Here is a 22,497-nt window from a genome sequence, read left to right as displayed (position 1 = left end):
ATTCCATATTATTCTAAAGTCTATTGTTTCTAAATTTTCAGCATTGTCGCAAGCAGTTTTCAGACTTTCACCAATCTCATTTTCGCTTTCATTCAGTTCTTCTTCAACTGTTCCTGTCATGGAAAAATGTCAGAATGGAAGAATTATTACTAATCGTCTGATATCAACTTAGTGAACAAGGATTAAAGTCAATAAATTGAATTCATTCAAAACAACATGAAATACTAGCAGAGCAGCAAAAGATATAAATGTGAAAAAAAGTGCCCTTGTAGCTTTAACTGTTGTCTTCTAAAGCTGTGCTGCTATCTGCCTTCTCCTTAAAGGGTGACAAAGAAAGATCTATCTGACTTTCAACTACACTTTCTTATTTACGCAAAAAACACAAGAAACTGTAGACAGAACACTTGACTGCTTTTCTTCCAACTGATTATTTACTTCTTGACGCATGCAGAACAGTAAGCCACTGAAGATTTATGTATGTTAATGATATAGGCACGACTTTGTCTCACAGAATATTGTCAAAATAAGCAAATTGTAAAATCGTTATTGGATACGACCACAGCCGCACGAGGGACAGGTAGGATTGAGAAGTATCGTATTACAGATTGAAAATTGTCAACGAATCGGAGAGAAAAATTGTGGATCGTATTTCGTTGATTTATCGTATAAAGAGAATACTAAAGGAAAGATAAAGACTACAGGGATGTAAAGTACATTCGTTTACGTATTCTTCGTTATTTTTATTCGCATTTAACCCGTTTTCAGCCGCATTTTTCAGCCAAAGAAGCTTCGTTCGTTTGTTTACCTATAGTCCAGTGGCTGGAGGGGGAGCATTACCACCTAGAAGGTTTTCTAGGGTAGTTTTTGGTGCAGATTTCGAATCTGGATGTTGATCAGGCTGTTTGGGAGGCTTTTCTGAGATACGGGGGTTTAAGTCTTATTAGGGTGGTGTCTTTGGATAACGATATACTTTGTTTTTAGAGCACAAACAGTGCTAAAAATAAGCGTATATCAATGAAACCTACAAAAACCAAATTGCTTTTCATCATTGGTGCCAATTCAGATTATTGGGGAGAGAGCTTACACAAAAATCTATTGTTTAGTGTGCTGTTATCAAATCAGTTATTACGCGCACAAAATATGCGAAGTCTTTAGTTCAAAAAGCCTTTCTGTAGTTGTTTCTTGTAGTATTCAAGATATTTTAAAAGGTCCTATGTGTCATATGAAATATCCAGACGGAATAATCTTGTTTCATAGGAAAGAGTAGCTTGTCGACTCCATTCGTTTGACAGTGTTTCCATGTGCTGCCACATGACCTACTTTGTTGTTTTGGGATACCGCTGGACTCTTTCTTACAGTTCTATTTATATTCAACATTGACTAGCATTGGCTGAAAGATTTGATTGTGGACCCCTTAAAATAAGGTTCTGTTCTTCAGAACCTATTCTTTACGTTAGACTTTCATCAACGTTTCTACTTCAAGAATGTAACTTAAAGATCATAAAATATCTTAGTTTTTGCTAATTACAAACCATAAACGACGCTTCCCTTTTATATCTATCTCGCGATGTGGAAGAATCATGCAAATATGGCAGAAAGAAGTGAGAAATGTTTGTTATTCACTATGGATATTTGGAATTTGTAAATAAGAACTTAACCCCCCATGTCATCAAAAACCTATGATAGGATCTTGAAAAGCAGAGATGCAAGAATCAAACCCTCAGGACCCCATCATCATGAAAAGAAGATTAGAGGAATACCCGAACAGTTACTCCAGGATAGCATTTTTTTTAGATCTTGCTCAGGGTCGAAACTTCACTATTTTCATTAGGGGGGTATGAAGCTTAGATACCCGACGAAAGGGCGTGTCGTGCTGGATAAAAGGGCGTGTCATGCCTGAACATCATTTTTACGAGATAGGGTCACTGCTAGGCCTTCAGACTCAGGCTGTTTTTCAGAGTCAAGAAATATGCCTCTTGTTTTTCTGGTGTTGGCTTCCGTTTACATCTGTTTCCGAAAAGCAAGCATTTGTAAGGCCTGTCTTTTCTATTAATGAAAAATAGTCTTCACTTTCTAAATCACCTAGCTATTAAGAGAGCAATTTAAATAAAAGATTGAAGTAGGGTCTAAATTTTGTCACAGTCAAACAACAAAACACAGCGTGGAAATTTCGGAATTTAGAAACAGCTGCGCAGACTACAATATTCTAACAAAAAAGGGGTTCAGTTGCATTTTCTGAGTTTGATTTTCAACTTTCGGCTGCGCCCGAGAGAATTTAAGCACTTTTAGACACCCAAGCACAAAGTATGTATCTTCGAATTCACCCTAACAAAATCCCTCAAACTTGTGTAAAGAACACTTTTTCATTGGAAATATTTTATAGGTACACCTATCATCAAAGCCAGGCACCGCGCAGCAATTGGGCTAGCAGGAGCTATAGCCCACCCATTTTGCAATAATAGACTAGAAACTTTTTTTGAAGGTTTACTCTAACGTAACTTGGGATAGTTTACCATTATGTAGTAGCAGTTCTCATTGACTGGGAACCATTTTTGTTCTTTTTCTAGGTGTTTCATTTTGTTTAATGATATGATGTGTTTTCTATTTTGGTTAGCTTGGTTTTTTATTTCCCTCGAGCTAATTCTATCTATTTTTATAGTGTTTGATATGTTCTCTGAACCAGACTGTTTATAAAAATTCAATAGAAATAAGCAAATATTTTCTAAAAGGGGCGTTTTCTGGCGTTCCAGAGGGCGTGGCCTCAAAAAATTTTCGGTCTCACCCATTTCAGCCCCTCCACTTTTAGAGTGGTGCGCGGTCCCTGATCAAAGCTCAATTTTTGTGTTTTCGTAATCATGGATATTGTTCGGAAATAGAAGAAACTCGAAAGTTCTTTGTAATTCATATCTTAATTATAATTCTTTGATAAATTTTATATTATTTCCGGCTTGAACTGTCGGCTTAAAACTTCCTGTTACTTGTTACAGCTATTTGAATTTTTTTAGTTAAAAACTTTGGCAGCTGTACGGCCATTTTTGGCGAAGGGTGCAATACTTTCGGACCGTAAGTGTAAAACCTTAAGAGAATTTCGGGGCATAACTCCTTATGAATATATGATGAAAATTTCGTACATTTGGAAAGGAATATGTTGCTTGATTTTTCTCAACAACGAATTCCGAGATGGCATATTCTTCATGCTTTGATTTATGATGCTTCTGAAATTGTCAGTGTTCCATGGGCTCCGATGCAGGATGGAAAGTGGGGGTGGGGGGTGGTTCAAGAGAAAATTTAGCAATCATAACAAAAGATTCTGAAAAAAGCTCTCTTGTTTTGCAAAAAGTGGAGGACATGCCCTGTGTTCATTTCCGTTTTGCATCAAACACACTTTACTTTCAGTCTATACTTTGCTGTCGATCAATACTTTAGACTCTCGAGTCCGCATCTCGAGGCGAGATAAACATGTGCTCGTCGAGCTCGAGACGAAAGCGCTGATCAGTGGACGAAAAACAGAAATGTATATATGTTGCTGTTGCTTGCCTCGTTTCTGTTTGGTTTTCCCAACTAGACAGAAATTGAGAAAAGGATGGGGGAAAAGACCATAAATTCAAAAACCAAGCTAGGGCAACAAGTAACAATAAAAGTGCGACCTTAAGAAAATTTCCAGATTTGCCCGACCGATTAAATTAGCAGCGATAATTTGCCCGACAAAATCTGCTTTTTTGAAGACTGGGGGGGGGTGCAGCACCCCCCAGGAGTTTCGCCACTGATCTTGCTACCAGGACTTTACTAAATCCATTGTAGTGAAAAAAGATAAAGGCCAAAAAGATTGCAAAAAAGCATTCCCCTTTGTAAAAAGAAAGAAGGCTGTGTGTGCTGAAAAACAACTTCCCGAAACTTTCCATAAAGTGTTCGTCTCCAAAAGCAATCAAGGGAAGAAGCAGCCAATCTGTGTAGTGTAGACATCCTCAGCTTGTAAAACACTTAAAGTGCTACTGACATGAAAAATCAAAATTTTGCAAAAGGCTTTTTCTTAGGCATTAAACATCACTGATTCTACATCTGCAAATATTTTTTCAAAATAAGGGCAATAAGTTCGTTTTTGGGGGGCTTGAGTCATAGAAGGTTTTTCGAAAAGAGTCTGAGGAGAGTGACGCATTCTGGTGTGTTATTATACGGTTTACGGTCACGAAACCCCAACGGAGCCTAGAAAATGTCCAGCAACCTAAGGTCGGAAAGGAATTTCCAGATTCAAACGTTTCATCTAACGATGAGGAAGTTGTATCGGAAGTGAGAGAACAAATTTTGAAGACGGAAACATTAAAATGAGAAAGATCCATTACCACCTTCCTCTGATGATGGGTGAACATGTGGTGGCGAAGCCGACACTTGGCTAATTATTCAAATTTCAATTCGGATAAAGATAATAAAAAGTTTTCTCAAGGGAGAAAACTGGATCGATTTCTGTTGATTTATTTATTCTTTTCTTAACAAGACGCACTTTACATCCCAAGGTAAGCAGACATTTTTGACGCGGCCTATGTGTTCCCGTAAATTGACATTCGATATGAAACATCACAACCTGATGTGAACTGATCTTCAACACTAAAGCCAAAGCAAGACAACTAAATCGACTCAAAACAACATAAAAACAACCTTTTTTCGAATTTATACTAATTTTAAGTGTAAAACTACAATAATCGAATTCCCTGTACAACAACAAGCTCCAGGAACACCCCTGGCTGAAGACACCAGCACATAGAAAACCCCTAAGTACACTTGTAATAATGTTCCAAACCGATTGAAACTTTGTAGAGTTGCTAAAATTAACGTGCATAAAATATATTTAGTTCCCTCTTGTTTTTTTCTGGTTTTATGAGAATATCTGAAACGTCCCTCGTTCGAGCTCCATACTTAAACCTTAAAACGGCGATCTCGTATGTCTGTTTGGATTTCCCCGTATTTACTTCCGTAAAACGATTCAAAATCGATTGAAACTTCGTATAGGAGCTAGAACTAATGTACTAAAAATGTAATTTGGGTCTCGTTGTGTTTTCATATTTCTGTGCAAATATCTGAAACACCCCTCACAATCCAGCCATATACTGAAGTTCTATAAAAGCGATGTCGAATGCTGTTACCCTTTGATTCAATTCCGTTTGAATCAAAGGGAATTGAATCAACTATTCAAACTCCTTTTGAAACTTGGTAGGGTTGTCATAATTCTTGTACGTAACGTGTGTTTTGGGTCATAGGGTAGACGAAGACAATGGATTGCGGAGGCGGATTCAGAGTGAGTTCTTTGGTGCACAGAACTCAGTCAGTTTTCCAACATACAGCTTAAAAAATAGTGCTGCCTGAAACAAGTAATATTTAAATTAAAAACTGAAACCTAAAAGTTCTAAGTTTTATCACAGTCTCTTCAAAATCTTAAAATTGCCAGTTTCTTCTCTCTCGTGATTTGGAAACGATTTTCCAGACGCTGTGGAGGACAACATCAGTCTAGAACTCGGAAATAAACGTTTTGTGCCTCAGAAGTGAATGAATTGAAACAATGAAATTTTTGTTTGGAACACGGATTGAACTCAGTCAAAACAGCATCTGGAATTCGGAAATGATACCATATTTGTAAGAGAGCTGTACAACGGCCCGTAGTTGATTGTTTTTGTTCTATTGTGGAACTGCAAAACATTGAATTCGAAATGGCGACTGCAGATGTCTTATACTCACGACCATCGCATCATTCTAGCAGATTATTAAGCGTTTGAGATAAAACCAGGAGACATCGTTAATTTTCCAGGAGTGTTGACTACCTTTGAATTGCATTCTTTGATGGCACGGAAAACCTATGCTCAGACGGAACACCATATTTTGATGAATAGGCTGGTGTCTACTGAGGCAAAACAACAAATTGCGTGCAAAACAAAAGGGAAAACTTTGCTATGGCATCCAAAACAAGCAAAGGGTATTGAGAAAGGGAGGGGGTTGAAACATTTTCTCACAGAGGCATTGAAACCGGTCCTGTGTCTTCTCGTGAATTGTACCCAATATCGACGCTATTTTTTCATCTTTCGGAAACTTCTGCGATTGATTTCCGGAAATTTGACTGTCATCCAAACAGCCAGTATAGTTTAATGCACCAGCACAACAATATTTGCCGTATTTAGGTTGTTTTTTGCTACGGCCCATCTCTGCCATCCTTCAAAAGTACGCAATAAACTGACCTTGCCGGTGCACGAACACACCAGAATACCTCACAAATTCCTGAAATTCCTCTTTTGCCGCGTTTTTTTATTCGAACAAAATCTGACGAAAACCAGTACTTTGGAGCTTGAAAAAATTATGTTAACGAAAAGATAAGCAGGAAATAATTACACCATTCGATTCAGCACTGCCAGCTCTATACTAAAATGTAATAAATGGATTTTATGAAGTTATATCATTTTTCATGTCAGTTCCACTTTAAGCAAGTGCATCCCACAAACTGCTATTGGTTCCTCTGCAATGGAAAGAAAAAGAGTGACTCTTTGAAGAAATTTAGGAGGTTTGGGTGGCAACAAAAGTAGCTCCTGGTAATTGCAGAATCAGAATACCCCCTCCGAATTTGCTGCACCAGATCTCGTAGAAGAGGAAGGTCACCAATTGAAGCTCTTCAAGCCAACCACGAGGCAGCAGACAAAAGGAAGTGCTTTCTGCTACACCAAGCAATGACAACAAATAACAGTGGCATTACTAAGTATGTTCTTCTTTCAATATCTTTGAAGATAGATATCCCAATTCCTTGTCCCCAATGGAGTTCTAAACCTTGCAGTCTACATAGACAATGGCAGTGGTAAAAATCCAAAGATCTTAGTATTAGTTTCATGTGATCTTGCTTCACTAGAAAAGGCAACTTTCCTAGGCTTGCATTCTTACAGTGGAAATGATTATGGAAATAGCGAAAAGTACACAAGATTTCTTGTCTACATTTGCAGAGCTTGGTTTGTCAGCTGATGTCCAAAAAAAGTTATTGCATCACTGATTGTTGCCTGTCACTTGCTTGGTGAAAGACAACACACCTGTATAGATGACGCCTACCGAGAAATCTTCTCGAGAAGTTTCGCAAGAGATTGAGAAAGTTACAAATTTACTTGTGCTCAAGGGGGTTTTCCAAGTCCTATATCCAGACAAAACCCATCCTCAAATTGCCCTTTTCACCCCTAGAACGGAACTTTTCTCTAAGAATGTTATCACACCCCCCCATGTCCTCTCCTGGCGAAGGCCCTGGTGGCTAGAACTTAGTTACAAGACAAAGCATCGACTTATATCATGTAGCAGAGTACCCTGGCCACCAATCTCACTTTTATTTTAACCAGAGTGAGCCTTGTACTCAGGGTAGCAGCAGGATGACCTACGCCGGTTTATCTGTGGATTTGAATTTGGAAGCCTACCTGGAAGATATTTGTGACCTTTTTGTAAGCAATGACGATGAAACTGCAATTAGTGTAGTTGAAATCTCTGATGACGAAAGTTACGATTAGACGTGAGAGGCTGGGTATATTAATTTATATTAATTTGAAAATTGTAAAGAAATATATATTGCTCACTGAAATACGCAGAACGGACGGGATGCCATCTCGGAAATTTTCGGCCTTGCCATTCCCCAAAGAATTGGAATAGACCTTTCCCGAAACCTATGATGTAACGTTCCGGTACAGAATAGGAATTAGGCAGAAGGGGAACTCCTGCCTATCAGGTAGAGCCTGAAAAAACTTGCGCATGCGTTCACTTACACGAGGCTTAGCATGTATCTGTCGGGGCAATTTTAAAAAGAAATGAAAGTAGACAACTTTATTTGAGATGAAATGCCCCATGAAAGTGAACAAATTCAATTATTTATCAGAATTCGATTCTATCTGAATAATGAATGATAATTTTTCATGGCTAAGTTCGTCTAATGAAATCGAGGTTAAAGGGGAATTAAGGAATTCTATTGTTGACCCAGGCTTCTAAAACAACAAAGGAACCGACCGACGAGTTACCCTTCTGCCTATTTCCTATTCTGTGGTTCCGGTTAACATGAAAGCGAGGCGGGGTGTAGTAGAAAGTGTGAAGTCATGGCGGCCAACAGTAGCAAACACGTTGATGCAGAAGAATTGATCGATTTTTTGTTGTCAGGTCCTGATAGACCATTGCCAATTGTCAAAAAAGCTGACTCCAAATGTGATTCTGATGCTAGTGAAGATTTTTGTTGCCAATTTATTCCGTTCTGTTGTGTTAAACTTCTTGAAATGACATGTCTGACTGGGGGAAATGCTTGAAAGAAATGCCTCTCTTCACCATAAAGGCTATCGAAGAACATCGATTGAATAGTGGTAAAACCCGAGACTCAGCAATTGTCAAAACATTAGACAAAGGAAGAAAATTCAAGGAAGAGAGATACATATCTGATGATTCCATCTATACAAGGTACGATGAGAAACTTTTCTGCTTTAAAGCAATATGCAAAGCAAGCATGAAAAAAGAAAAAAGAAATATTTTGGTCCAGCTTGATAGAACCTCTGGTAATGTTCATCATGCAGAGTGTTCTTTTCCTGCTGGCAAGAGTGGTTATTGTAACCATGTGATGGCATTGTTGTTGGAAGTTGCAGACTACTCGTTGAACCAACTACAAAATGTGCCAGAAGTAGCATGCACAAGTCGATCTCGACAATGGGATATTCCTTCCGAGTCAGGCATGAAAGCCCCTTTTATGTCAACTGCTGTCAAAAACCTTCATCAAAGGGCATTCAGTGTACCATCTATGATCCAAAGCGTATTGAAAAGCCTGAAAATGTCAAATTACGTGTAAGAGAACTGCAACAAAGCTTGCAAAAGCTAGACAGTGAAAAAACTAGCTTTCCCTCAGCAATATATAACAACAAAAATTCAGAAGTAGCTACCAATTGCTATGGAGAGTTTGATCGTTTGTCACCACTGGCATATCAGTTGAATCCTGTTGGTTTTACACATAAAATTGTAAGTGATCTGACCAAACTAGCAAGGTACCACCAAACTTTTGAACAGTATTTTATTTCATTACCACTTCAAATCATTAGTAACTAAAGTAATGTTGTTCCAGATTGGAATCGAGACCACAATAAAAAAGGTACTTAACATCAATAACTGTAACAGAAAAATCATGTAAAGCCCTTGAACATGATACCGCAAACCTGTCAAAGTCAAAACTGCAGTTGTATGTACAGAAAAACAAGATAACATCAACTAATGCACACAAAGTATACATAAGAAAACAGCAATTTCAGTCTATCATACCTGATTTCCTATGTGATATTAAAGAAAAACCAAGCAAAACTAAAGAAGCTTTAAAACATGAAAAGTCATGTAATGCAGATGTTGTGGAATTTTATGAGAATGTGCTACGTTTCAATATGCATTGTGATGTTGACTGTAGACCTGCAGGTTGTATCATTCAACCATGTCTACCATGGATTGTGGCAACGCCATATGGTTTTGTAAGTGATAGATCAAAGTCTGGATGTAGATTTGGCATCATTGATATTTGTTGTCCGTATCGGAAACGATATAGCACTGCTAAGGAACTCCTGTCAGATAAATCATTCTGTGTAACCAGGGAAAATGGAAAGCTCATCCTTAAAAAGGATCATCATGATGGTTTTTATACAAGAATACAGCTAGAAATGGGACTTTGTGGTGTATCATTTGGTGACTTTCTGGTTTACACTTTAAATTGCTTTACTATTGTGAGGATCCAATTTGATGAAGATTTCTTTACAGATGTTTTGTGCAAACTAAATAATTTTTATGTGAACTTTCTATTACCAAGTATAATGGAAAAGATGACTTTATCAGAAGAGGAAGAATTATCCTAATGATTATAATGTTGTGTATTTGCATTATACTTTGTTTCTGAGATTGTTTTGATTCTTTATTAACTAAGCATGAGTATAGGTAAGCCCTAAGAAGCCAAGGCACTATTTACAAATAAAATATTCTTATCAAACTCAAACGTGTATCTTCCTTTAAGACAGTTAAAAATTTGAACAAAACTATCAACTAACTAAAAGGTAAATTTGAGATCTGAAATCCTCTATCAGCCATTACACTGTCACCATTACTCCAAAAACAGTTTTGTAAAAATCCTGACTGTCGCACAATTGCTTTGTCTGAAATTGAACCATCAAATAATTGGCTGATAAAAGTTATTGATCCATCAGGTGAAATACCAACAAGTCCTTTATAGGTTACATGAGACTTGTAATGGGAATAAAGGGAGCTTTGGGTTGCAAGTGAACTTGGTTTTTGACAAAATAACTCAGTACAGTCTATTGTGCAACGGGTACTTGGATATGTTCGTTTAAAACTCTCAGGCATTTTTTCATCAATTTGCTCTCTTGTGGGCCAGATTGCCAATGATCCTAACGAAAAATAACATAGATTTGACTATGTGATGATGTACCTGGATACTGTTGATAACGAAATGTCAAAGAGCCAAGAAATGTGTTCCAAAGTAAATCCATTTTTGAGCCATGTCAAATATAGGAAGAATTGTTTTCTTGGATCTAGTCTTGGTGTTCTGCCTGATTTGTGAATATAATCCTCTTCCGTCAAAGTGCAAGTCTCCTCTGATAGACGTTTAGAAGTGCCGTACATTTTGATATTGCAGCTTCCTTCACCAAGATCAATAAATTTCAGCAGAATGTTAAACTTTTCAGCAGTTATACCAGTAGCTTTACGAAACCGTTTTTCATTCTTATTAACATTTTCATAGTTGTATATTTTGTTTTGTAATTCAAGTTTTTCTTGCTTGATGTCATCATACATTTTTTGTAATGACTGCAATTGTTGTTTCAGTTGTTCATTTTCTAGCTTTAGCTGATCTGTTTCTGAAAGTTCTTGGGGTAGTTCATTTCGGTCCTCCATAAAGAAACCACCAATATTGATTGACCACGACTCAGTCACACTTTCAGAAGATTCCACAACAGGGAGTGCTCTCAGGGTGAGAGATTTTCGTTTACTTTTGTTAGTCTCTTTCGGTTTATTTGAAAAGATTGAAAAAGATTGAAGGCACTCTTCCTGTTATGAGCTTTTTGCGACCAATGCCATGAGTAACCCGAATGTCTTCTGCTTTGAAATGAAATTCACAAACATAGTACGATTTGTTTCTAGGGTCAAAAGTGTCATCCCCTCCTTTTCTTCGAACATTTTGTAAAATCCTTATCCAATGAGTTTTATCGGGTTCTTTACTGGGAATTTGGTACAACGAAATTCCTGTGTTTTGCTTTGAAGAATCTTTAGTAGCACTTCTACAACCTGGTACACAACACTATTTCCCACTTCCACCAGACAAATTTTGCGAAGGGCGAGTTTTGCTTGAACTAAAATATATTTCTTCGGCCATGTTTGACTCGCGCTTCGGTTTGTTTATAATTTACTATACCCCGCCTCGTTTTCGCCCACTTCTAAACATTAAATCATAGGTTTCGGGAAAGGTCTATCCTTAAAAAGACGAGAAATGATAGGAAAGCGACCAGTGCCAAGATAATATTAGTTTCCCCTATTAGTGGTGGATTTTTGACTTTTGACTTTTGGGGTTAGATTAGTGACACTTGGTCGACTGAACCGGATGGTATATTTTTATGGACATCAGGTTAGAACAGAGTGAGGAAGAAGAGCGGCAAGTGGAGCGGCAAGTGGAGCGGCAAGTGGAGCGGCAAGTGGAGCGGCAAGTGGAGCGGCAAGTGGAGCGGCAAGTGGAGCGGCAAGTGGAGCGGCAAGTGGAGCGGCTGGAGAAAAGAGTGAAAATGTTCCAAAGAGACAGTTACAAAAATGGAAATTTACCTTAGAAACGAGCCTACAACAAATAAATGAGCTAGATAAGGCTGTCCTCGCAGAGATAATGGAATCGGGAGATGAAATAACGATAGAAACTGAGGTAGAGTCGACGAACATTCAGCTAGTTTACAGAGATAATGATTTAGAAAGAATAAGGAAATTCTACACTGAAACTGAAACAAACCACAGAGCTTTATTATCACTTGGGAAGAAACAGGAAACTACTCAGATATTTTGGTACCCCAAGTTGAGGACAAATTGCCAAGCTACTTAAGAATAAGTGTTCTTCAACAAAAGCAGGGGGGCCATTGGAACATGGATTAGATGCTGGCAGTCTTACAAAAGAAGATCAAGATTAGGGAGTCAAAACCACAACTTTCACAGGAAGTAAATAAAACTGCTCGGAGAGATAGACAAGTTACAACAGGCAGTGCACTTGTAGGAAATAGATCCACCAGAGGGAATGCCCTTATTGCTTGGGGCATCACAAGACTGAGGACAAAGATCATAGGGATAGCAGAAAGAAAGACATTGTTGAAGAGGTACATGCGATGTTTTTCTTCCCTAAAACGAAGCAAAAAACCATAGAGCTGGAGACTGTAGCAAAAAGGAATCATGTACAACTTATGGGGATACACATCAGATCTCGATTTGTGACGGAAAGAAGAAAGTTCAGGAATCATCAATACTCTCCCTTCACGCACAGTCAAAAAGAGCAATGGCATTAGCAACTTTGCAGGTTTTTTCAACAGGAAAGGATGGAAATCAAGCATTCAGATGTAGGTTACTCTTAGACACTGGCAGTCAGTTCACGTTCTTAAAGAAAGAATTAGCAAATATGCTAGGAGTGGAACCAACCAAGACAGAATAGATAAATCTCAGTGGGATAGGAAAGTCAGAAAGAGTCTCGACAATGGGATCAGTTTATGTGGATTAGACAGAAAAGGTACCATAAGCACGGAGGTACACATATTACCAAAAAATTCAAGATTAGGCAACGTCAAGCCTCATGTACAGAAAGAGAAATGTGGGCATTTAAAAGACCTGTGGTTTCCAGATATATCAGAGAACAGCGAGCTAGAAATTCATGTACTGATTGGAGTACTAACTGGGGGTTTAAGACGGGGGGAGTCATAATCAGATCCAGTTGCCATAGAAACCGTTTTTGTATGGACGCTGTCAGGAAAAGTCAACCATGCGAAAGTAGATAATTCAAATGTGAATGTTAACCTTGCTATAAACGTGAGGTAATCAAAATATAAGCTTCGCAAACTATGAATCAATCGGCATCAGGGAAGAGACAGATGTACACCGAGTTTGAAGAAACGATAGAATTCACAGGGGAGCGATACAGAGTGAAGCAACCTTGGAAGGAAGGTGAATATGAGATTCAAAATAACAAGGAACTTGCAGAACAAAGGTTAATTCCCTGATGAAGAGATTAGATAAACAACCAGATGTGTTAGCAGAATATGACCGCATCATGAAAGAACAGTTAGGAAGCAACATCATAGAACCAGTTGATGAAAAAAAAGAAGGAAGTGCAATATTTACCTCATCATCCAGTTGTGAGAGAATCAGCAGAGACAACGAAAGTACATATCGTATATGATGCATCGGCAAAGGCAAGAAAGGGTGACAAGTCGCTGAACGAATGTTTGCACATAGGCTTATCAATGACACCGTTGCTATATGATGTGTTGCTTAGAATGCGAGCTCATCCAGTCACCTTGATAGCAGATATAGAAAATGTATCTCTCCAGATGATAGAGATTTCTTACGCTTGCTTTGGTTTGAAGACCCAACGGCAGAAAAGAGAGAAGTCAAAGAGTACAGATATGCCAGAGTTATTTTCGTAGCTTGACCCAGACCTTTCCTTTTATGCGGGACATTGAACCATCATTTGAAAAAATATCAGGATACAGATCAAGAATATTGTCGAAAAATTAGAGAAGAGTTTGTATGTAGACGATGCTGTCATAGGGCGTGATTCAGTTGAAGATTCTATTCAAATGTTTGAGGAGGCACAAATGCGCTTCAAGGAAGGAGGATTTACATTGAGAAAGTGGAAATCGAGTAATCAAGAGGCTAGAGAAGACATCAGAGAGAAGAAAACTACAGGAGAGAAAGTAGTGGGAAAGAGCTTGAGCAAGGAGCCAGAAAGCACCAAGGTTCTAGGATTGACATGGAGCCGAGAAAAAGACACACTGGCAATACAACTTGCGAGCGACAACAGCAGGATTCTCAAGCCAGTGACAAAGAGAACGATGTTAGGCAAAGTATCATAAATTTTTGATCCCTTAGGGGTAGCTAGTCCAGTCACAATCAGAAGAAGGATTTTGTTTCAAGACGTGTGCAATAAACTTTGCAGGGGTGCTCCATCAGTTATCATCAGTGATAATGCTCAAAACTTCAGAAAAACAGCCAAATGGGAAAAGAAGATCGTCAAGAAAGAAGAAGTGCAAAAACTGCTGCGCAAGCATTAAATTCAGCGGAAGTTTGACATTCCATCGTCACCTTGGTGGGGTGGGTTCAACGAAAGAATGGTTGCCATAGTGAAGTCAGCATCAAAGAAAACACTAAGAAATGCGAGACTTGAGTTCGAAGAACTCGAAGTTATACTCACAGAGATAGAAGCATCCATAAACAACAGACCAATAACGTATCAGGGAGAAGATGTTGAAACTGTGCTGACCCCATCGCATTCAATCAATGGGTACGTGCTTCCTCAAATAGCAGAGGAATAAATAGACAGTTTTGAAGAAGACTGCAATGTCCAAAAGAGATACAGGTACATGTGTAGGAAACATCATAATATTTGGAAAAGATGGAATCATGAGTATCTTGTGGGACTTCGACAGTATCACAATATGAGCACGAATAAGGGAGATAAATTAATAAAGGCGAAGTAGTGATGATGTCTTCAAATGATCATCGCTCAAGGTGGAAGTTGGGAGTCATAGAAACATTGATCAAATCACATAACGGTATAATTAAAGGAAATCACGTCAGGATTATTGACAGTTTGGGGTTAAATTAGTGACACTGAGATGTTTAGAACCTATATCTGTTTCTTTCTTAGCACCAAAGTTCATTAAAGGTGAACTGACACGCAAAATTAAATTGACCTCAAATGAAAGCATATCGAGCATAAATACCTGATACATTATTATTTTTTTAATATTTAACACAGTTTTCGAGTTATTGAGCGTCAAAGTTAGCCACCGAACATTTTCCGAGCACGGACGAGTTCGCCCGAGCCTTCCGCATAATCGTCACGTCACAAACACCATGTTCACATCACTTGAGCAACATGACAGTCTGGAAGGCCGTACTTTCATGACTTTGCGGAAGAGCATCGATACATTAATTGTGTAGGTTTTGGCTCCATTTCGACAACCTGATTGGAAAACAGATTATGACTCCTTTACAAACCTTTCATAATAAGGTTTGCAAGAATATCGTATTATTCAACGCGTTTGAGGCCCTTCCTCCGTCTTGCAGGACCCAGTGTGTGGCGGGCCAACATATCGTATAATGGTAGCGATAAATATATTGACAGGATTTTTATTTTCTGGAAACCTAAGTAAAATACTTTCATTTTGTTAAGTACGGCTGCTGTTAGACTAATTTATCAGCACCCCACCCCCCTCCCCCTCCCCCCCAAAGTTAATTTCGGTCTTTGATCCTGGTTATCTTCAAATACGCAGTAAAGATTTAATAAAGATTTTGAATTTAAGTCACTCATTTTCATTTTTTTTATTCAATCACATGAAAAATTTTCAGGGGTTAAGAACCTGGTACGATCGAGTCGCTATTTGCAGGAAAACAACTTATTTTCAACTCCCAGGCCGCTGCACTCCTATAACTCGGGTGAACCGATGAGTTTGCAAACCCAAACTAAAATAACGTTCATGATTTATATGGATGTAGAAATAATCTATCGAAGTAATAATATATCGAATTTATTCGAAAAAGAAGCTAGATTCATGATAAATTGATAAGATTCTTACATTCGTCCGCATGATTGACTTCAGAATTGAGAATTTCTTCGAGCAGCTAAAAGTGCCTATTCCTTCCAAACTTAAATTCCCTCCTAACATAACATAGTACCAGCCAACACATATCCATCGTATATTCAATGTTGGAAGAAATTTTCTATAAACTATATTTACAAGCTCGAGGGACCATTTCTGAGCAGTTATTCGAATTTTGGCAATTAAAAACAGGGGCAAGCAAATCCTTAGGAACTTTTACCGTGTAATTTTATCAACACTACCTTGGACTTTAACGACAACGAAATATGAAATACGAACCTATTTTCGTGTTCAGTTTAAATGCTTATTTTGTATGCCTACAATTTAAAAATCGATTTTCTAAGCGGTAGAACTGTGGGTTTTGCCCAGTCTAAGATAGGTGTAGCTTTATTTGCAAAATTTTGATGAGGCATTATTGCTGTAGGTTTATCTTAATGCCTTATGGTTACGCTTTTTCTTGACCTTCGACTGCAAAACTTCTATTTTCAGAGTTTTGTTCCTTGCTTGATGGCAACGCTTCCAAATTGGCTCACAATTGCTACCAAGCCTGTTGCTGAAGATATCCATTTCCTACTAAACTGATAAGCAAACAATCTTTTGGTGGTACAAAACTTGAAAATGGCTTAGAACAAAGCAAACATTTCAGTAAACTAAAGCTTTCGTCTGACACTCTTTAGAGTTTAAAACGTCAGAACATAGATCGAAAACTCTACGCTAGGAAATATGTATACCCAGTTTTGGATCGAAAAAGGCCCATCAGAAACATGACTGTTGAGGTTGACCAATCAGTGCCGCTTGCCTATAGAGAATGTTACCAATGGAGTCCTAAGGTGAAAACGAACTCCTTTTGTCTACTTAAAAGCGGTTTTTTCATGTTTATGCAGATAGATTCCCAAACTGCTAGATGGAACGACGATCGGGCTTTACCAATAATCCGAAACATGTCGCCTTTATAGTTTTTTGCACAATCTGGGTTTTCCAATAAAATCTGCCTGATAGCAGAATCGCAGGTTCTAGTTGTATTTTTAGATCTGGAAGACCGAGGTGGCTGTTCTCTTTGGGGACGAGTTTTGTTTGTAATACTAGACGGAACATGTTGTTTTATTCTTTCTCCCAATCTTTGGGTAGTGCGTCCTACGTAGCCAGAAGTTTAAATCATAAAAGACAAGCCCATTGATCATTTAAAGCGTTGGGGACATTCTGGCAAATGATCGGAAGTCATGTTTCCGGGAGGGTTTAAACGGAAGCAACTTATTTGACAAAACGAAAACTTTCAACAGCCATAACTTTTTGCTTATAGTTCACATTAATGTTAGGTTTTTTAACTCAGTTTTGCAAGCTCTTTTCGATAATGTAGTCAGATTTTTTAAAAAATCAAAGCTCGAAACTTTGCTGAACATGCATTTTTCTATCCTGGTTAGAATTTTTTACGCAGCCAGAAAATTGACTTCCGTTAATTTGCCAAAATGATCCCTAGACTTAAAATGATCAGTGTCCTTTACTTTTCCGATTTAAACTTTACAAAATTCGGTTAGGCAGGCTGCTAGATGGTTATGTAAAAATCCTTGTCTACAATGAAAGTTTACAATGAAAAACTTCTAACTACAAGTTCGACATACCAGCACTAGCTAAAATGCTTCTTTCAAAGTTCTAGTTGCATTGCTTAGAAAACTTCATTTTTCTAAGGCAATTGGAAGTTTGTTATAAAGCCTTCCCAACATACTCTGTTTTGATTCCAGAAAGCCTTACCAAATATTGATTATTTATTATTGTCTTTGCAATTAAAAAAACCTGGCAAGTTCTCATAGACAGCATTGACTTAAAGTTCTGACGACAATGCTTATAAAAAGATTGATATATTTCTATGCAATGAAACAAGATCTTAATCCTCCCTAAGCATCCAAGTTTTATAAATACTTGAATAATTATAATTTATTGTGGTGTAACGTTTGAACATTTGATGACGCATAAAATTGGAAAATTTGATCGCAGCTCTTTTCTCTAACTTTCACTCAAGGTTGTATTATATGATGAAACTAATCAAGTGAATGGCTGCTGCATTTCTAAATGAGGAGCTATTCATTTGATAAAGCAGTTGGTAGGGAACTGCTAGTTGTGAAAGTTAACATGAAATAACGTGATGAAATAATGTGTTTGAAAATTATCAAAAGTTGACCTAGACAACCCAGGCAATGTTGAAAATTATTTTAATTCAACTATTAGAAATTTCCAACTTCCTTGGTGTGCTGTTTCTGTTTCGTGTCAAGCGATTCTCAGTCAGAACTTTTTCACTGCAGCAGCGAATTCCACTGAGATGTACAGGAGAACTAAATTTTAAAAAACAACCTAACTGTGCCAACTGTGCCAACAACATTATATTTTGGCACAGACTAGTTTCAGCAGGAAAATTCTCTATGGTCCATTTATGGCAAATATGAAGATATTGACGATCAGGCCTGTTCTTTTGACCCAAGCGACCACACGCACAAACCCGCTCGTGGAAAATGAAAAATTTTGAGAAATAAATGCCTCATCAACTAACACATTTCTAGTCATCTTTCTGGCCTGGCCCGGAAAGGCGTGTTTAATAAACTTGATCAAACATAAACAATCTTCCCAACATACCGCAATATTATGATCTGCGTAAGAACACCCTTTGGGAAAAATTCAGCGAGTTCAAGGTTGGGTTTTTTTATACCATTCTTAATCTAATAACCCTCTTATAACCACCAAGAAGACAGGCCATCAAGCGTATTCTCCGGCAGATTTATTTGATTTCTGAACAAGCGTTAATCTTCCGTTGAAGTATTATTTTCTGTTTTTTCTTAATAATTTAAAATCACCTTTGCAAATCAGACCCAAGCAGGTGACATTGAGGATACAAAGCCGATAAATCAAAACATGGGAAATATAAGTAGGCTGAATTAGCCACATCTCAATGGAAAAATCATTTGAAAATCAATTCCACCATGAATGTTAGGAATACTATAAGCACTTAGTATTTGAACTACATTTGCACTTAAACATTCTTCTGAGCAGTGGAAGCGTTTTTAAAAAGGATTGGGAACAACATTTTGCGACCATCTGAAAATAATGTCTATATGACCTTCGCAATGAAGATAAAATTTATAAACCAAGCACATTCATTTCGGCTATTTAATATTTCTTGGAGTGCCTTAAAGGTCATCGTAACAGTCTGTTTTCATTTGATATTTACCCTAAACAAAAGTATCTTATAACAGGATCATACAGCTTTTATAAACATTATGGACACTTTTAGCATTGCTGATTACGATTATCGTTTTTAGAATGATTGCTGGCGCAAGAGAAATCATGCGAGCGCTTGGCCACTCAGGTGGGTTATCTTTACCAAAAGGCATCAACAATGCTAATTTTAAAAAGAGATTGGCTTTGATTTGGTATTCTTAAAAATCAAGTTGGTCAAGTTAAGGCAACATGCATATGGATATGTTTCATTCATACTGGCCAGCTTTTTAATCTTATTTGCCAGATAGCCACTGCTCTACCTTATTGTTTCCATTTTACAATCATTTTTCTATTGTTTTTTCACCCTTCAATGATGGAGACTCAATGCTAGAAAATTAGCAACATTGTTTGTGCCATCATCAATGATATTTCAAGCCAACTCTTGGGGTTGTGTTTTTTCAAAAGTGAACAAAATACTGAATAATTTGTCAGATTTCAGGTGATTGGCCCTGACTGGCTTTTAGACCTCCTTATATTGTGGAGGTGAATCCTGCACTGTCATTCTATACGAAAAAACAAAGGGGATGTTTCCTTAGTTGCTTTCTAGCCTGGGTGTTAAAAGTGGCATAGTCTACAGAAGAAGTAAAAATTAATTACAGCATTTTAAGCAATTAAACATCATAACCCAATAACAACATTACAAGTGTCTCAACCATTAAAAGTACAACTTCTTATTGGAAAAGATAACTCATAATGGTGCAAGGCAATCTTTACCTTTACACACACGCTACTGTCCATAAACATGCAAATGTTTTTGCATAAAAAAAAGACAGATTAGATTTATATATTTCCTACTTGTTTCAACCACAAATGGAATTAATGTAAAATAACTTCAAAACATTTTGCGCAATAACTGCAAAATTTCACTGGATTGAAAGTTTAAATCTAGATAGTCTCAAAATGAGAATCAACATGTAATTGAAGGGATCTGCAAGAAACAGCGCATTGGTGTTTCTTTACACATTTAGTGAGCAAAAATACTGCACAGGTTTGACCAAGGAGTAATGGCTGCCACATTGTGAACAACATGGCAATCAAATTTGAGAATCATTTTGAGAATCACTTTTGTGAGGCCATTAGGCATCTTTTAACTGTTAAAATTCAATCAAACCAAACTTCAGAGAGTTGGCAACACTTTTAACTTAAAAAAATGAAAAAAGTTTCTTGTTAAAAAGTAATATGTTTTAGCTTTTCTATAGGACAGTATTGCAGCTTTGAATCCTTTGTGAGACTAATGGCTAAAAATTTTTAAAAAGTTTTGAAGCAGATTCTGTTAGGCACTGATAGATTCAGAAAACATTTCCAAAATCACATTTAGGTGTTAGATTACCAAGTTGATCATTATTGGCCTTTTACTTGGTGGAAAGTGGCACATTTTAAGAAACTTATATGAAACTCAATTAGAATTTTAGGTAACTAAAAAATTTTGCTGCAGTGCTTCTATTTCAGCTTGTGCAATACTTTTGCTCACTAAGTGTAGTAAATAGTATTTGGACATCTGATTAATAGTATCATTCGAATATCCCAACATTCCAAAAAATATAAACAAGACACGATTAAAAGCGTGTTAATATGCTTTTGAGACGAAAAGAAAGCACCATAATATGCTCGTGAAACGGGGCTATTCTACCGATAAATTCATTATTAAAATGGAGAGTTTTGCATTGCATTAGAATTTTTAAGTCCACCAAATTAAAGAAGAGAAGAATATGCTCCTTAGGTTGTCTGTGCATAACTACAGAAAAGAATTGAATACATTTAGTTGGTACCTTCAGCTGTTTTCCCAACTTCCAAATCCATGATGATACCTTCTATCATGAGGATGGATGTTTGATTTTCATGCGTGCCTATCTCCTGTTCCCATCGAAGTTTGCCCCGTTGAGTTGAATTTAATTCCGACAGCAACAACGAAGAGATTCGAGGGGTTGTTGTAAGTTGTTCGATTTTTTTCTTTTCATGCAGAACTTTGCAATCGTAAGGAAAACTTTAGAAGACAATGAAAATGAAAAAATAAAAATTTGAGAAAGAACAGAAAGGGGTGCTGCAGCTGTATTTCGGCATTTTGTATTTAGAACTCGTCGGTAGAATCAAATTTATAATAAAATATTAATGTAACAAAAGAATTTATTACACTTACATGACTTGTCAAGAATATTCTCCGTTCTAGATCGACCGATGAAACATAGGTAGCGCCAGGTGGAGAGCTTGGGGCTTCAGCCCCCCCCCCCCCCCCCCCACTTTTTTGCAGAAGTGTATTTTTAAGCAAATAAAAAGAATAAAGGAAAAAGTATAAAGAAAAAAATAATCCGACAAACTTAGTTGCTTAATTTCCAAGGAAAACGCCGAGGTCTATGGGGCCTCATAAAGTAATGAAATCAATTCTAAGACTGAATTAATCAAACATGATAAGAGCATGCCTTATAATAACAAAATGTTTTAAACGATTGCAAGAAAATACCCGCAAGAAATATTCTGAAATGTATTGCAAGCTAATCTAAAAAGCGTGGTCGTGAAAATTGTCTGCTCGCAGGGAAGCGAAGCGCCATGACCACATGCGTGAAAAGACCTCAACGAATTTTTCCATTTGTCGATAAAACTTTCCTTACAGTGTCTTCTGACTCGATAAAAAAATATTAAGGGACCGGGAAAAAGTGTACTAATTGGCGGGCGTCCTACTTATCCGGGGTCCTGGTTAAGCGAAGTTTTTATGCTTGAAAAGAGTAAGCAAGTTCAAGGGACCAGGAAAATCTGTACTACATAGCGGGCGTCCTACTTACCCGGGGTCCCACTTGACGAAAGTAAACTGCATATATGAATATATAAAGCGATAACTCGAGTGCTTTCACAAATCACTCGGCTTGAATATTATCAGCGCTATCTTACCTGATCAAACCATGACTGTTCTATCTGTGTACGATACAATCTCCTTATAAAAATCTTCTAACAACAGTGGCTTCTGTCGTAGATCATAGGCGGCATTTTACCTGAATGCAAAGATAAGTAAGTAGAAGGTGATAAATGTACCGGGGTACGCGGGGAATCTATGTCGGGTATTTAGAATATAAAACATCTTCAGTTACCGCAAAACATAAAAGCCTATCATGCGACTAACTATGTCCTAACGCTGAGAAGATCATAAACGAATATAAAGCACGAAGTACCTTTGTAACATAAAGTACGAAGTACATTACAACTAGCAATAACAGATGGTGTTTAAACACGAAAACTAGCATAAATTGGCAGTGGCACAGAGAAGCATGGAAAGAGTGATGGTTACCATCAAATACCTGGACAAGATGCCAAATTAAAGGTTCAAGCTCACACATCAAGGCTGTTGAAGTTATAGAAAAATCTGAAAAAT

General features: G+C 37.5%; 1 protein-coding gene across 1 annotated transcript; it reads right to left on the bottom strand.

The window, feature by feature from the left end:
- On the bottom strand, positions 1–21,362 carry LOC135692262 (ubiquitin domain-containing protein UBFD1; the record flags this gene model as incomplete). The annotated part of the gene is given in 2 exon segments (XM_089112099.1): positions 1–113; positions 20,906–21,362. Coding segments are annotated over 2 exon segments (162 nt in total), but the record flags the coding sequence as incomplete, so codon positions are not given.
- Between the last annotated feature and the right edge of the window lie 1,135 nt (positions 21,363–22,497).

The sequence above is a fragment of the Rhopilema esculentum genome, chromosome 13 (assembly GCF_057945365.1).
Source record: "Rhopilema esculentum isolate cy_ngs chromosome 13, ASM5794536v1, whole genome shotgun sequence".
Taxonomy (NCBI): domain Eukaryota; kingdom Metazoa; phylum Cnidaria; class Scyphozoa; order Rhizostomeae; family Rhizostomatidae; genus Rhopilema; species Rhopilema esculentum.
This window is presented reverse-complemented; position numbering and strand designations above follow the sequence as displayed.